Source organism: Centroberyx affinis, unplaced genomic scaffold, assembly GCF_046629955.1.
Source record: "Centroberyx affinis isolate AG114_WGS23_722 - 3 ecotype Tasmania unplaced genomic scaffold, CSIRO-AGI_Caff_v1 ptg000824l_1, whole genome shotgun sequence".
NCBI classification, from domain to species: domain Eukaryota; kingdom Metazoa; phylum Chordata; class Actinopteri; order Beryciformes; family Berycidae; genus Centroberyx; species Centroberyx affinis.
In genome coordinates this window covers 210,420-223,138 of record NW_027279424.1, presented here as the reverse complement: position 1 = coordinate 223,138, position 12,719 = coordinate 210,420, and the positions used below count along the sequence as shown (strand labels likewise).

At 39.6% G+C, this 12,719-nt stretch overlaps 1 protein-coding gene across 2 annotated transcripts; it reads right to left on the bottom strand.

Moving 5' to 3' along the window:
* Positions 1-154: 154 nt before the first annotated feature.
* Positions 155-11,769, bottom strand: slc25a20 (solute carrier family 25 member 20). 2 transcript variants are annotated; one of them, XM_071520721.1, is made up of 16 exons: positions 11,650-11,769; positions 11,408-11,522; positions 9,637-9,742; positions 8,210-8,305; positions 7,664-7,736; positions 5,108-5,110; positions 4,446-4,690; positions 3,930-3,965; positions 3,702-3,841; positions 2,976-3,082; positions 2,710-2,863; positions 2,295-2,396; positions 2,004-2,078; positions 1,832-1,897; positions 1,491-1,629; positions 155-279 (listed from the first exon to the last, which is right to left on the bottom strand). In XM_071520721.1, exons 2-16 carry the CDS (start codon positions 11,510-11,512, stop codon positions 155-157), a joined length of 1,572 nt encoding a protein of 523 aa, XP_071376822.1. In that variant the 5' UTR covers positions 11,513-11,522; positions 11,650-11,769. The 2 variants fall into 2 exon arrangements, with proteins under 2 accessions (XP_071376822.1, XP_071376823.1); XM_071520722.1 differs by lacking the exons at positions 155-279; positions 1,491-1,629; positions 1,832-1,897; ... (6 more) ...; positions 4,446-4,690; positions 5,108-5,110 and adding exons at positions 5,256-5,990; positions 7,001-7,125; positions 7,449-7,558; positions 9,196-9,286; positions 9,392-9,519 and having other exon boundaries at positions 8,210-8,327; positions 9,650-9,742.
* Between the last annotated feature and the right edge of the window lie 950 nt (positions 11,770-12,719).

The following is a 12,719-nucleotide window of genomic DNA, read 5'->3' as shown; positions in this document are numbered from 1 at the left end:
ATATCCTACTCACAGGTTATACATTCTACCTCAAATGTTGTACAAGAAACACTGTATATCTTACAACTCAAAGGAAAGGCATCATTCTCGTGTTACATGCGCTGTCTCTATGTTTGATTTAATTATCAAGCTATTAATCTTACAAGTCAATTTACTAGTGTTTCAAATCTACACTGGAGCCAAACAGTGCCACCAGCTGGTCTTCGTATTGGGAGATGTTCCTCTTCATAATCTCCTTGCAGGGGCCCAGCAAACGCTCAAAGGCTTGGATGTCTATTACTGAGAAAGAAGACGAGACGAGGGGGAAGGAGTACATTAAGAATAACTTAACCCACTGCAGCCTCATATTTATTTGTTCTGTTAAACAGATTAGTGTGTTGGATATATTGGAATACATAATTTTCAAAAAAGGCCTGTAGCAGCCTCCAAAAATGAGTCACGACTGTAAAAAAAACAAAAACAGTTTATAAATAAATCATTTTTCAGCAGAGGGAAATCAAACACCATATTTGGAAAATACCCAAATTATGATGATCAATGCAGATTTTTTTTTTTTAAATACCCTAATCTTTCCATCAGTTAAACAGCAGGAACCAATATCAGATAGCAATATTTGTCCAACGTCCAAAGTTTTTGTTCTATAGCCCACTGAAGTGGATCTCTGGTTGTCGGCAGTTACACCCCGTTCGTGTCAAAGTACGATGGGTTGTGCATTCTTATACTGGTCTTTCCACACCAATGTTGTACTGGTCCACTTGTTAGTTGACTAACTGTAGCTTGTCACATTTCCTGCCTACTTTGGCCTCTTTAATCAATGAGCCATTTTTGACTATGGCCCTTGCTGTTGGCCGGATGTGATGGTCAATTCTTCATTCACAAGCTAAAAAAACAGCAGCATTGTAGCTTTTGAGACACTCAAACCAGCCACATAGCACCTACTACCATACCGTCAAAGAAACTTAAAGCTCAGTCATTCATCTTCTAAATGGCACACATGCAATTTTTGTTCTTATTATATGTTTGTTTGTTATTATGTCATCCCCCCCCTGCATTTAAACTAATTTAACTAGAGTTAACATAGGGAATCAACAAGGGATTATAGCTTCAACAGGAACTCCCCTTGTCTGACTTAATATAAAGTGGGAGTCGTTTTGTTGGGGAGTCGGGCCTATTCAGTAGGAGTAAGAGGAGCCAATTTAACTTGCTGTGCTCTAAACATGAAAGTGTATTTCTGGTGTGCTAATTATTTGATAGAATATTTGGTTACATATAAGTAGCTATGTGCGATATATATGGATTTCACATTAGTGGCAGCAAGGAAGCAGTGAACTCCTTCTTGTTTCATTGCTGCATGATGATGCATTTTCCTCCTGGCTCTGACAATGGACCAATCCTGTTCATTTGCATCTTTCAAACTGAAAATGAGGTGGAGAAAGCTGAATGTGAATGTGCTCTAACTTCTGAAAAATGATGGTGAGTGTATAACATACCTAAGCATTTAGTTTCTCCCACAGCATAAACTGAAGCTGCTCGTGGTTTGTTGGTAACCAGTGCCAGCTCCCCAAAATACTGGCCTCTAGTGCAACGAGCAACCTCAACCTCTGTGTTATCCTGCTGGCCAGCCTTTGTCTGTAACAGATGAAAAAGCTTTAAAGGAACCAATGGCAATCGTAACAATAACACCAAACATTACCAGACACAAAAATGTAAAATTTTACAGGCACCTACGGCAAGAACTAGAATAGATAAGACATGGTGAAGAATAAGATAAAACTTTTTTTTAATTTTAAATGAGCAATTCAATGTGTAGTATGTCAGACAGCCTACTTACTTTGCTTTTTATCATAATCTTCACCTCTCCTGACTCCACAATGTAGAAACAGTCAGCCAGCTCCCCCTGCAAGTACAGAAAGCAGCAGAAACTCCATATCTATAGTCCATCCTAACCATTAGTAAATGTAATAGCATCCAAAGATAATGTAAGAAATGTCCCAATACTGTACCTGCATCAAAATGCGCTCCCCAGCTTTGAACACTTTTGCTCCCAATACATCTACAATCCTCATTCTCTCAGAAAGCTTATGAAGGGGAAAACGAGAAACATAGTGATAGTAAAAAAAATACAAAAACATTTATTGTTTTTGCCAAAGGATGGCTGAAGTATAATATTGTAACTAACAATATCATAATGTCCATATGCCATGTCATGTTACACAGATCAGGTGAAAGGTGATATACAGAGATATCTGATTATTACTTTGTTTGCATTTAGAATTAGTGTTTTTAATGCATACCTCAAGAGACTTTAGGAGAGGAACACACTCGATAAAGGCCTCATACATCCTCCTCTTCTTAGCGTTATTTTTCACAATGAGTCTATGGAAGGTGGCTCGATCCTGGAAGAGACCCACCCAGGTAATATTAGTTCAGGTTTTCTTTTCTTTTCTTTTTTTTCCAAGTTTGATTTCAGTTTTAGTTTTGTTTCAGTTTTCAGAGTGGGTTTGCTATTGTAGTTTAGTTTATTTTTTATTTTTCAGAAATGCTTCACTACAGTTAAATCATATGACAGGGCTAGTTTAAGTTTTCATCCATTGTGCTCCTGCAATAACACTATGAGTGGGGACTATAGTTATAAACATTTCATCCACGCTTGTAAATACTGCATGATATAATAGAGCAGAGAAAGCTGTTGTCCTTTGTCCAACTTACCAGGCCCCACAGGGCACCTTCCTGCGTTGCAATGATGGTGGCAGCTCGCGGGGTGTTGTACATGAGAGCCAGCTCACCAAAACTACCCTTATTGTCATACTGTCCAACACACACACTCCCTCCATCCTTCTGCACAACAATATCATACACACCCCTGGAAGAGAAGGCAGAGACAGAAAGGTAAACTACTTAAGGAGAGGAGAAGACATCACAAGAGAGAGACAACAGCATCTAGTTTGAAATTATGAACACAATCTCTCACTCACCTCTCTATGACATAGAAATTGTCTCCATCGTCCCCTTGGTCTATGATGTGCTCCTGTGGTTTGACCAGCACCTCAAACATGCCGTCTAACACCTCAGATAACTGCTCCTGGAGGACATTACATAAAAAAAAAGAAGAATCATCATCAAGGGGACAGCCAGTTGTTTACATCCTTCTTAATATCTTGCTTCAAATGCTCATATGAACTGCTCTAGTGTAGCGTACTTGTACCTGTATGTCCATTTTATTGCCTTTTTGTGTTTTGGCACACACTTTTATTTAAAGTTCCATCCGTTTTTAATTGTATCTCTGTTTGTTTGTTTGTTTATTTTAGTTGCACCTGTTTATCTCCTGTATTACCTTTTATTCCTATTTTTTATAATTTCTTTTCGGCACACTTATGTAAAGTTCAATCTGTTTTTAATTGTATCTCTGTTTGTTTATTTTTAGTTGCACCTGTTTATCTCTTGTATTACCTTTTATTCCTATTTTTTATCATTTCTTTTCGGGACGCACTTTTATGTAAAGTTCGATCTGTTTTTAATTGTATCTCTGTTTGTTTGTGTGTTTTTAGTTTTACCTGTCTATCTCATACATTACCTTTTATGCCTATTTTCTTTTATTGCTGCTTTTGGATTTTATTGTATGTAAAGCAATTTGTAAACATTGTTTTTAGAAAAGTGCTATACAAATAAAGTTATTATTATCATATTATTATTATTATTACCTGGTCCAAGGTTTTAAACAGCAAGATATCTTTGCATGCGTCCTGAAGTCTCTGACGCTGCTCATCTGTTTTGGGATGCACAACACGAGGCTCCGACTCATCATCCTCATCATCATCTGGGTTATAAGCCTCTGCGCAGACTGCAGCAGCACAAACACAACAAAACACTCTACCATGATACATGAACACTATTTGGAATTCATTATACGTGTTGTTCCAGTTGCTGACCTGATACTCTGCGGTTGTATTTACTGGAAGTGGACTCTGCAGAAGAAAAAAAGGTGTGTATAAGAAATAAAAAATACAGCAGCTCACACTACATATGATTATGTGTGACTGGATTTGACAAGCCAATCACGGAGTAAGGAAGGCCATCATGCAGCAAACTGTCCTGTGGGCAACGGCTTTATTGCTACGTTCTTTATTATATATATGCTGCTGTGGGTTTGTGAACTTAGTGTGGCACTGACACCATCAGGCTTAGGGGTTTGATTCCCAATGGAGCAACTAATGCTAAAAATGTATGCACTTTGGCTAAATGCATCTAGCAAATGGCATATGCTAGTTATACATTTTCAAGTGTTGCAGGGGTACCATGACACAGATATGTTTAGGGAATGGAATATCTGTGACACAAAATTTTAATCAACTGCAGAGGGAGGACAAGTAGAGGGAGCAGTGATAAACCAAGTTTTTTTGACAAACACGCAACACTTTTTGTGACAATTATGGAATATTACTCACTGATAATGGCCTCCTCCTCCTCTTCATCATCCTTTGTGGACTTACTTGGATTTGTATCAAAAGTTACCCCTTTCCGAGCAGATTTAACGGTGCGTTTTTTAGCATGTTGGTCATTCCTTTGGCTCTCTTGAATACGTGTGAAATGTTGCACGGCAAATTCAACCAAGTTTGGTGGCCTGCGGCGTAGTACTTCCAATGTATATCCTTGCAACAACTCTTTCAAACCAATTGGTATCTCAGCACTACTCATCATTCAGTTTTGAAGGCCAAACCAGTCTAGAATTTACCTGTGACAAAAAAAGGCTTAATACTTTAAGGTACTAATTTCTAGATCAAAACTGTGTATGCCATTTTGAAAATAGTGAGACTTGCATCTCCCTTAAATCTAGGTCTATGACACTTATTAGAAACTCAGTCATTAATACCTGAGATACTGAATTTCAGCTATTGCACAAATAACAAAAAGAACCTACGCCTACCGAGCAGTTGACTTTTGGTCATCAGCTACATTATATGTCCCACACGTCTGATATACTGTCTGTGCTTCTGCCTAGACCATCGTCCCATAAGCAAACTACCCCCTCCTAACTATCCAAACTATCCCCTCCTCCTGTCCCACTCCCTCTCACATTCAGCAGGGTATTGATTTCTTTATTTAGAACAGCCTATCGGAAAGTATTGACCAGGACTTTTCACATCACATATAATTAAAGGCCTTGGAACTTGATGATTTGGCAATGCAAAATAATTGAGGTCCTAATTATCTTTTGACTTTGAGGGAGGATTTTTCAACTGTTTATGGGGGAAAAAAGTGCACAGGATAATCTGATTTCTGAAGACGGATTCTGCATTTTATTTATATACATTCTCACATTCACAGACATGATCCACCATTGAATCAGTTTGACCTTAGCTAGGCTCTAATCATTTAACATTAAACAGATAGAAAGTGATGTAAGCATTTGGTAACTGGATCACTGAGTGGAATGTGACCATACAGGGAGCAGAAAATTTGAAAGGCATTTATTGCTGAGAGACTGAACACACACAGTACAAGAAAATGCACCTTTTCCCTGATATGCACACCTGCTCGCAGATAACAAAGGTAAGGCACATGTTCACTCCTTCAAACAAAAAAAACAAAAAAAAACAAACCTAAGTAAAACAAAGGGAGTGAGAACATTCATGTGTGTGTGTGTGTGTAGGCTGCACAGAATCATCAGTATAGCTTCTCTGCAGGTCTGAATGATCCATGTGCCCTGTAGTACCACAAGTCTCTCAAACACAAATGAGCACATTGGTGTAAATTTGTGTGTTAGAATCTGTCGATATGTTTGACATTGTGTGTGTGTGTGTGTGTGTGTGTGTGTGTGTGTGTGTGTGTGTGTGAGAGATACTGTTGACTGTGTATGTGGCCACTCCACTGTCTTGTTAGAGAGTTCTGCTCCTGTGATCCGGATACAAATCTGCATTGTGCCTTCATCACAGGTTAGGTGCCAACCAGTTCAGGAACTTCATAGCAACCTCAAATCCAAGGAAGCAAGCCTAAAGAAAGAGAAGAGAAGAGAAGAGAAGAGAAGAGAAGAGAGAGAGAGAGAGAGAGAGAGAGAGAGAGAGAGAGAGAGAGAGAGAGAGAGAGAGAGTTAAGTATGTACAATGTAAAATGTACTGTTTTAACAAAGCAGAGCTATATAAACAATACTTGTGGCCATGTTTTTATTTACATCCATTTGTGTCCTTTGTTCCTCTGTAAAGCACTTTCAGATGAACGCATATTTCTGAAAGTACTTAAGTAAATTTGACCTGAAATAATTGGAGCAAGGTGCAAGTTTATTGGTTTGGAAATTGGCAACATACTTTGATCCCACCTACATTTTCCATAAAGCACCACATCTACTCAAAACTGATTGTGGTGGGAGGGGGAAACGTAGATCTTAAAAGGTCTTAAAATATACATAGCAGACCAGATCCATTACCGTGCAAAAGTCTTGGGCACATGTAAAAAAAAATCCATAAAGTGAAGATGCTTTCAAAAATAATGAAAAGAAAAGTTTCTAAATATAAAGGAAATTACTATAAAGAGCAGTCTACTGACACACTAATGCAGAAAACAAATAAATAAACATCTAAGACAAAATTTACATAAAAAAGGGTGCCTAGGACTTTTGCACAGTACTGTATAAAGAATATTAATCACGTGTTTTCATGTTTCCTTTAAAGCACAGTCACTAGAAAACATGTTGGCTACACTGAACTCTACAGCTTAGTGATAAGGTGTCTGTGCCTGTGTATGTGTGTATACCTTATATTGCAGAATTGCTCATGACAATATTTCTTTTCTTCACTCTCTCTGTTCAAGTTTTGATTAAATGTCTGTTGAAGCACAGCTAACAAATTTGAGCCACTGACATACCTACATGGTGACTGAGGCGCTGAACAACATTTTCATAACTTCTCAAACTGAAGACTGCTTGATGCCCAGACAAACCATCTAGCTTACACTGTATATAAACGGTTCACAGAATCCCCTAACCAAAATACGGTAGTGCACTCACTGCGTTGGCGGGGAAGGCTCTAAGCATGACAGCAGTGAAACCTTTATACAGAGAGGCCACACCCTCCTCCCTGATCAGCTCACGTAGAACGTCCCGGAAACCATTTGGATACTTTCCCTCAGGAGCTGAAAATGTATTATGGAAATCAGTCACATATACACGTTAACAGATAAACAAACCTTCCTGTAAAAGGCAGTTTCTCATCAATAGTTTGCAACATAACAAAACTCAAGAAATGTCTGCTATGGATTACTGTAAACTCTGTCCAGATGCATGAGACCATTCTGAGGGGCTATTTCAGTGTCTTCATGTGAAATGTTTTTCCCCCACAGCATACTTCAGATTTTCAGTTTTGTTCCTTTTTTTTGTTCTGCAGCTCTTAGCTTAAACAGTTTCCATGCACATGGCGATTTTCAGCCTTAATATACTGCAGACTCTAAAAGCATACCTGTCTGGAAACGAGACTTGAGAACGTCGGGTGGAATTGCCACCGCCCAGTTAAAGATTCCAGCCATCCCTCCAGCAAAGAGCACACTGGGAACACTGAGCTCGTTAGGGCTGTGGGAAAAGTGAACAATCAATAACAGATGATATGAATAATTTCACAATACGATAGATAACTGCAAATGCTACTGCAAAAACAAACAAACAAAAACCATTCACCTCTTTCCAGCTGGTGTGAGACTGTGCTTCAGCCATTCATAGGTCATGAAGTACATCCCACTTGCTGGCACATCTGCATTACAGAACAAGAGGCACTTAAGCTACTTAATGGCCTTCCATAATCACCATGATATATTAAACGAAACACATTATGCTAATGAGGTCATTAATTAATCAAATGAATGCATTAATTAGCAAATATTTCTGTCAACATACTTGTCTCAACACATAACACATGGGCGGTATTAATACGAACTGTATTAAAGAATTAAAGACTTACAGTAGTTTCAAGAAAATTATTTTCCCTCATTATTATGCAAATGAATGCAGCAAGGTGCTCCACATGAATGTATTGTTCTTAAGTTATTGTGTTCACACAAATGTGTCTACACACAGACAGACAGAAACACACACACACACACACACACACCATTATGACAACATACCATCCCGCAGCATGCACCATGGTGGCGGGACGTAAATCAAACTTAATGACAAGCTGTGACTTCTGCTCACATGTAAAATTCATTACAAGACAACCAGTACCTCTCATGAGAGTTAGAGCCGTGCCTTTGTAGATTCCCCTGATCCCATTCTCTCTGTACAGCTGTTTGACACAATCCATGGGTCCGGCGTATTTCACTTCCCCAGATGCTGCCTGGATCTGCACACAGACACACATCATGTTACACTGATTTGTCTCCAACAGCAGCAGCCATTCCCACAGTTTGCACCTACTGCAGATTTTGCCGGTGTAATTCAACAAAATATTTGTTGTCAAGAGCCATACTGTATACTATTTTGCATATTGAAGGTGATGATTAAAATTGTGCTTTGTTGCAGCAAGTATTTGACATTGTTTAGGTGATTTGTAGTTTTTGTAGTAATTAATACAATTTCATTGTTTGGAATAGTCTATAATTTGCGATATTTTCCTGTGATTTACTGTGTAAGATTTACAATTGTGTTCTGCTAGTCTAACCTTTATTGAAACACTGAATCCTTAATCTTCATTGAAAAATTAACAAGCCGGTCCATTTGTCAGTGTGGCAATCATGCTTATAAGCTATAAGCATGATTTTCCACTACATGCCCAAGGGAGAAGGATGGGGAGCTACAGTTTTCTGACTGCACGCACGCATATGCTACTCTGTTTTACGCTGAATTGGTCAGTTATAAAGTGTGGAGATGCTTTGTTTTATTGTTGTAATTTTTCAACATTTGGGGTATAAACCAGGCCCTTTTTATCTGTACACTGGCCTCGTTTTATGCTTGGATTATTAGCCTAACACTTTCTGGAATATTTTTGGGAAACACAGCGAGTCAAAAAACTCTCCATCCTGCATGAGTGGCACAAGTAAGAGTTTGGTATGAGTTTGCCACTACATCTGTGATGTGATGGGAGGTGCCTACTTTATAAGCCCCATGACATACCCACTGTCTTTCTATGTAGTTTATTTTGCTAGTGTAATAGCACAGGGGATAAGTTACATTAGATCCTGTGTATGCAAATAAACATAAGTGCCTCTGACCTGTAGGAGGCATTTGATGCGCTCTCCTGGAGCCATGATGGCTGTGGTGAACACACCAGACAACATCCCCGCAGCGAACAGCTGTGGATACCTGCAGAAGGGAAATAAAAGATGCTAATGTGCCTACATAGCATCACCCACAGGACGCTTAGAACAAGTGAACAGTAACACAACCTACGACTGAGCAATCACCTACGTAAGGATATCGTCAGGGGTTTTCTGTTGCAATTTCTTGCCCAGGCCAAATCCAAAGAAACACACAGCAAACATGGGTGTAACTCCAATTATAGGGGCTGCCATGCCTTTATATAGTCCTTTCACACCCTGTAAAGGAAAGAGATCATAAGGAAATGTGGGTGTGAGGGAGGAAGAAGAAATTTCTTGAAAGATATTTTGAACAAAATCACAAAAACATTGCCCCGAGTAACAGATTTAGGCAACCATGCACCCCCACCTCTTTCGCAAGGGTTTTTCTGCAACAGTCAATGGTGCCGGCATACAAGGGGATCTCTCCGGGTTTAGGTTTTGGCTGAGTCTGTAAACGCACCTGAGAGAAAAGAGGATGCACGCCTGTATTTAATATGCTTCACACACAAAAACTTCACCATGTAAACATAACTAGTGTTAGTGTTATTACATCGTATCAGAGCTGTGACCAAGTCAACTTTGCTCAAGTCCCAAGTCAAGTCCATGTCAGGTCCATGTCATTAATGTCAACTCTCAAGTCTAAATGTAGAAGAAACCAAGAGTCCAGTGTCAATTTAATATCTTAAAGGAAACAAAATATCTAGTCACGATGCAGGAAGAGGTCCATGCCATCCCAGGGTGCCTATGACTCTCAAAAAAAAGAAAAACCTGCTGTTGTGAATTTAATCAAGCCCTGCAGCCAAGAATCTTATTCCCAGGCCATGGTATAAAACTGGCTAGTGTTTGAAATTATTTCTACAACTCAAATAGAAAATATGTAGTCATGATGCAGGAAGAGGTCCATGCTATCCCTGGGCGCCTATGACTCTCTCAAGTGGTGGAATCGCGGCTTGACCCTGTGTTTCTTCTGATTATGACGTCATAATGGACCAGGACTCTGTATCTGCTACACCAATCAGAGCCTGTTGCAGCTATAACACGCCACAATCTAATTAGAATGTTGACGTCGTTGGCTGGGCCAGTTTGGAGTATAAAAGGCCCCACTGGAGGTCTTCAGTTTCACAACTTACCAGGTGAGTGCTTTACCTAAGTAAGTTGTGAGAGGCAGAGCTTCACCTACTGACAAGGCTGCTGCTGCTACCACTACTACTGCTACTGATGAAGTAGTAGTAGTTCCACTAGTGGCAAAGAAAAAAACACTGCTGCTGCTATTACTGCTACTGTTGAAGTAGTTGTAGTTCCAGTAGTGGCAAGAAAAAAAACTGCTGTTGTGAATGTAATGAAGCCCTGCAGCCAAGAATCCTATACCCAGGCCAAAGTATAAAACCGGCTAGTGTTTGAAAATATTTCTACAACTCACATAGAAAATATGTTGCCATGATGCAGGAAGAGGTCCATGCCATCCCAGATGTTTCAACTTCAATAAATTGAAGAACAAATTTCATCACTTTCAATCGAAGTCATTTACACAAACACAAGATCTTTTGTCAAAACTTTAGAAACTTTTTCAAGTCATCAAAGTACAAGTCAAAGTCAAGTCCCAAGTCACCAGAACCCAAGTCAAGTCAAGACTCAAGGGTTCTCTTCGTGCATCAAGTCAAGTCTCAAGCAAGTCATGTGACTCCACCTCTGCATTGTATGGATTTAATAAAGAATACTTGAGAAAATTAGGTCTAATGATAATGTGTGGTACTAAGGAGAAGCTATCAGAGGTTACATATTCTGCCGTAACACCAGCCCTCCTTTACCTGAGTCATGGAGTCATCCAGGCACGAGCAGCTGAATGTGGGTCAAAGGGCTACAGTAATCTGAACGAATACTCTGAGTACTCTGCAGGCCCAACATATATATATATTAACACCAAATGTAGGCCGATAATATCCACGTTGCCTAACTCTGACTGATACCACAATCAAATATCCCAAATGTGACAGCTATTAACGTTTGTCCCCTTGTCACCGGGGCTGCAGCGCTAGGCGGATGCACTCTGCAGAGTGTTTCCCTCCCTGTGTTTTGTACTGTAACATGATGTAGGCTATAAAATGGACAACAGTAAGTCGATTACTTTTATGGTGTCGAGTGGATGCCCGGCGAAGACGAGGCAAACACCTCCAAACCCCCCAGCGAAGAAGTTCTTCCCCGGACTTATCGGCTGCGGCTGCTTGGACATAGTTCCTGCTCTGGAAGAGACAACAGCAGCGGTGAAGGAGACTGAAACACACCGGGACACACCGGGACACACCGGGACACAGCGGGACACACCGCGGCGTCTGCGGCGGTGAACCAGAAAGCACGAACAAAACAAACCTGATCGGTTCCCGCTGTCTGAAATAATGTGTTTCTTAGCTGTCACTTCTGGCAGGCAGGTAGACCTTTCACCCAATTATTTACTACCCGGACCTGTCAGGCAGGAACACAACTTTGCTCTGGTACGCCTCTATTGGATGTCCGGGTTGAACTGTGTTCTTCCAATCGTCTTATTCAGAGGTATTATAAAATGCTACAACCCCCTTGGTGTTCTTCTTCTTCTTCTTCCAAAAAAAAATCTATTTATTATTTGTATTCTTATTATGCAAATTAATATACTGTAAAATTACATTTATTTAATTGTGTTTATTTACAAAAATAAATAAATAAATGTATATATATATATATATATATATATATATATACACTCACTGGGCACTTTATTAGGAACGCCATACTAATACTGGGTAGGTATCAGCTTTCAGCTCAGTGTCAACCGGTTCAAGGTTTGACGTGTGGCATTGTGAGACGCTTTTCTACTCACCAGATTTGTAAAGAGGTTATCTGAGTTACTGAAGCCTTTCTGTCAGCTCCAACTAGTCTGGTCATTCTCCTCTGACCTCTCTCATCAACAAGGTGTTTCTGTCCGCAGAACTGCTGCTCACTGGATGTTTTTTGTTTTTCACACCATTCTGTGTAGAGACTGTTGTGCGTGACAATCCCAGGAGATCATCAGTTTCAGAAATACTCAAACCAGCCCGTCTGGCACCAACAGCCATGCCACGGTCAAAGTCACTGAGATCACATTTTTTCCCCATTCTGATGTTTGATGTGAACATGAACTGAAGCTGCTGACCTGTATCTGCATGATCTTATACATTGCACTGCTGCCACATGAATGTCTGATTGGATAATTGCATGAATATGAAGGTGTACAGATGTTCCTAATAAAGTGCTCTGTGAGTGTATATGCTCTCCATATATATGAAGACCAAAGGGGATGTAGCATTTTAGTCTATGGTATATGGATATAATGATAATAACAAAAATAATAATGAAAAAACCTATACTACTCTTAAATCCTATGTATTAATCCTGCTCAAGTATTGAGAAAATAAATTATAGCATAA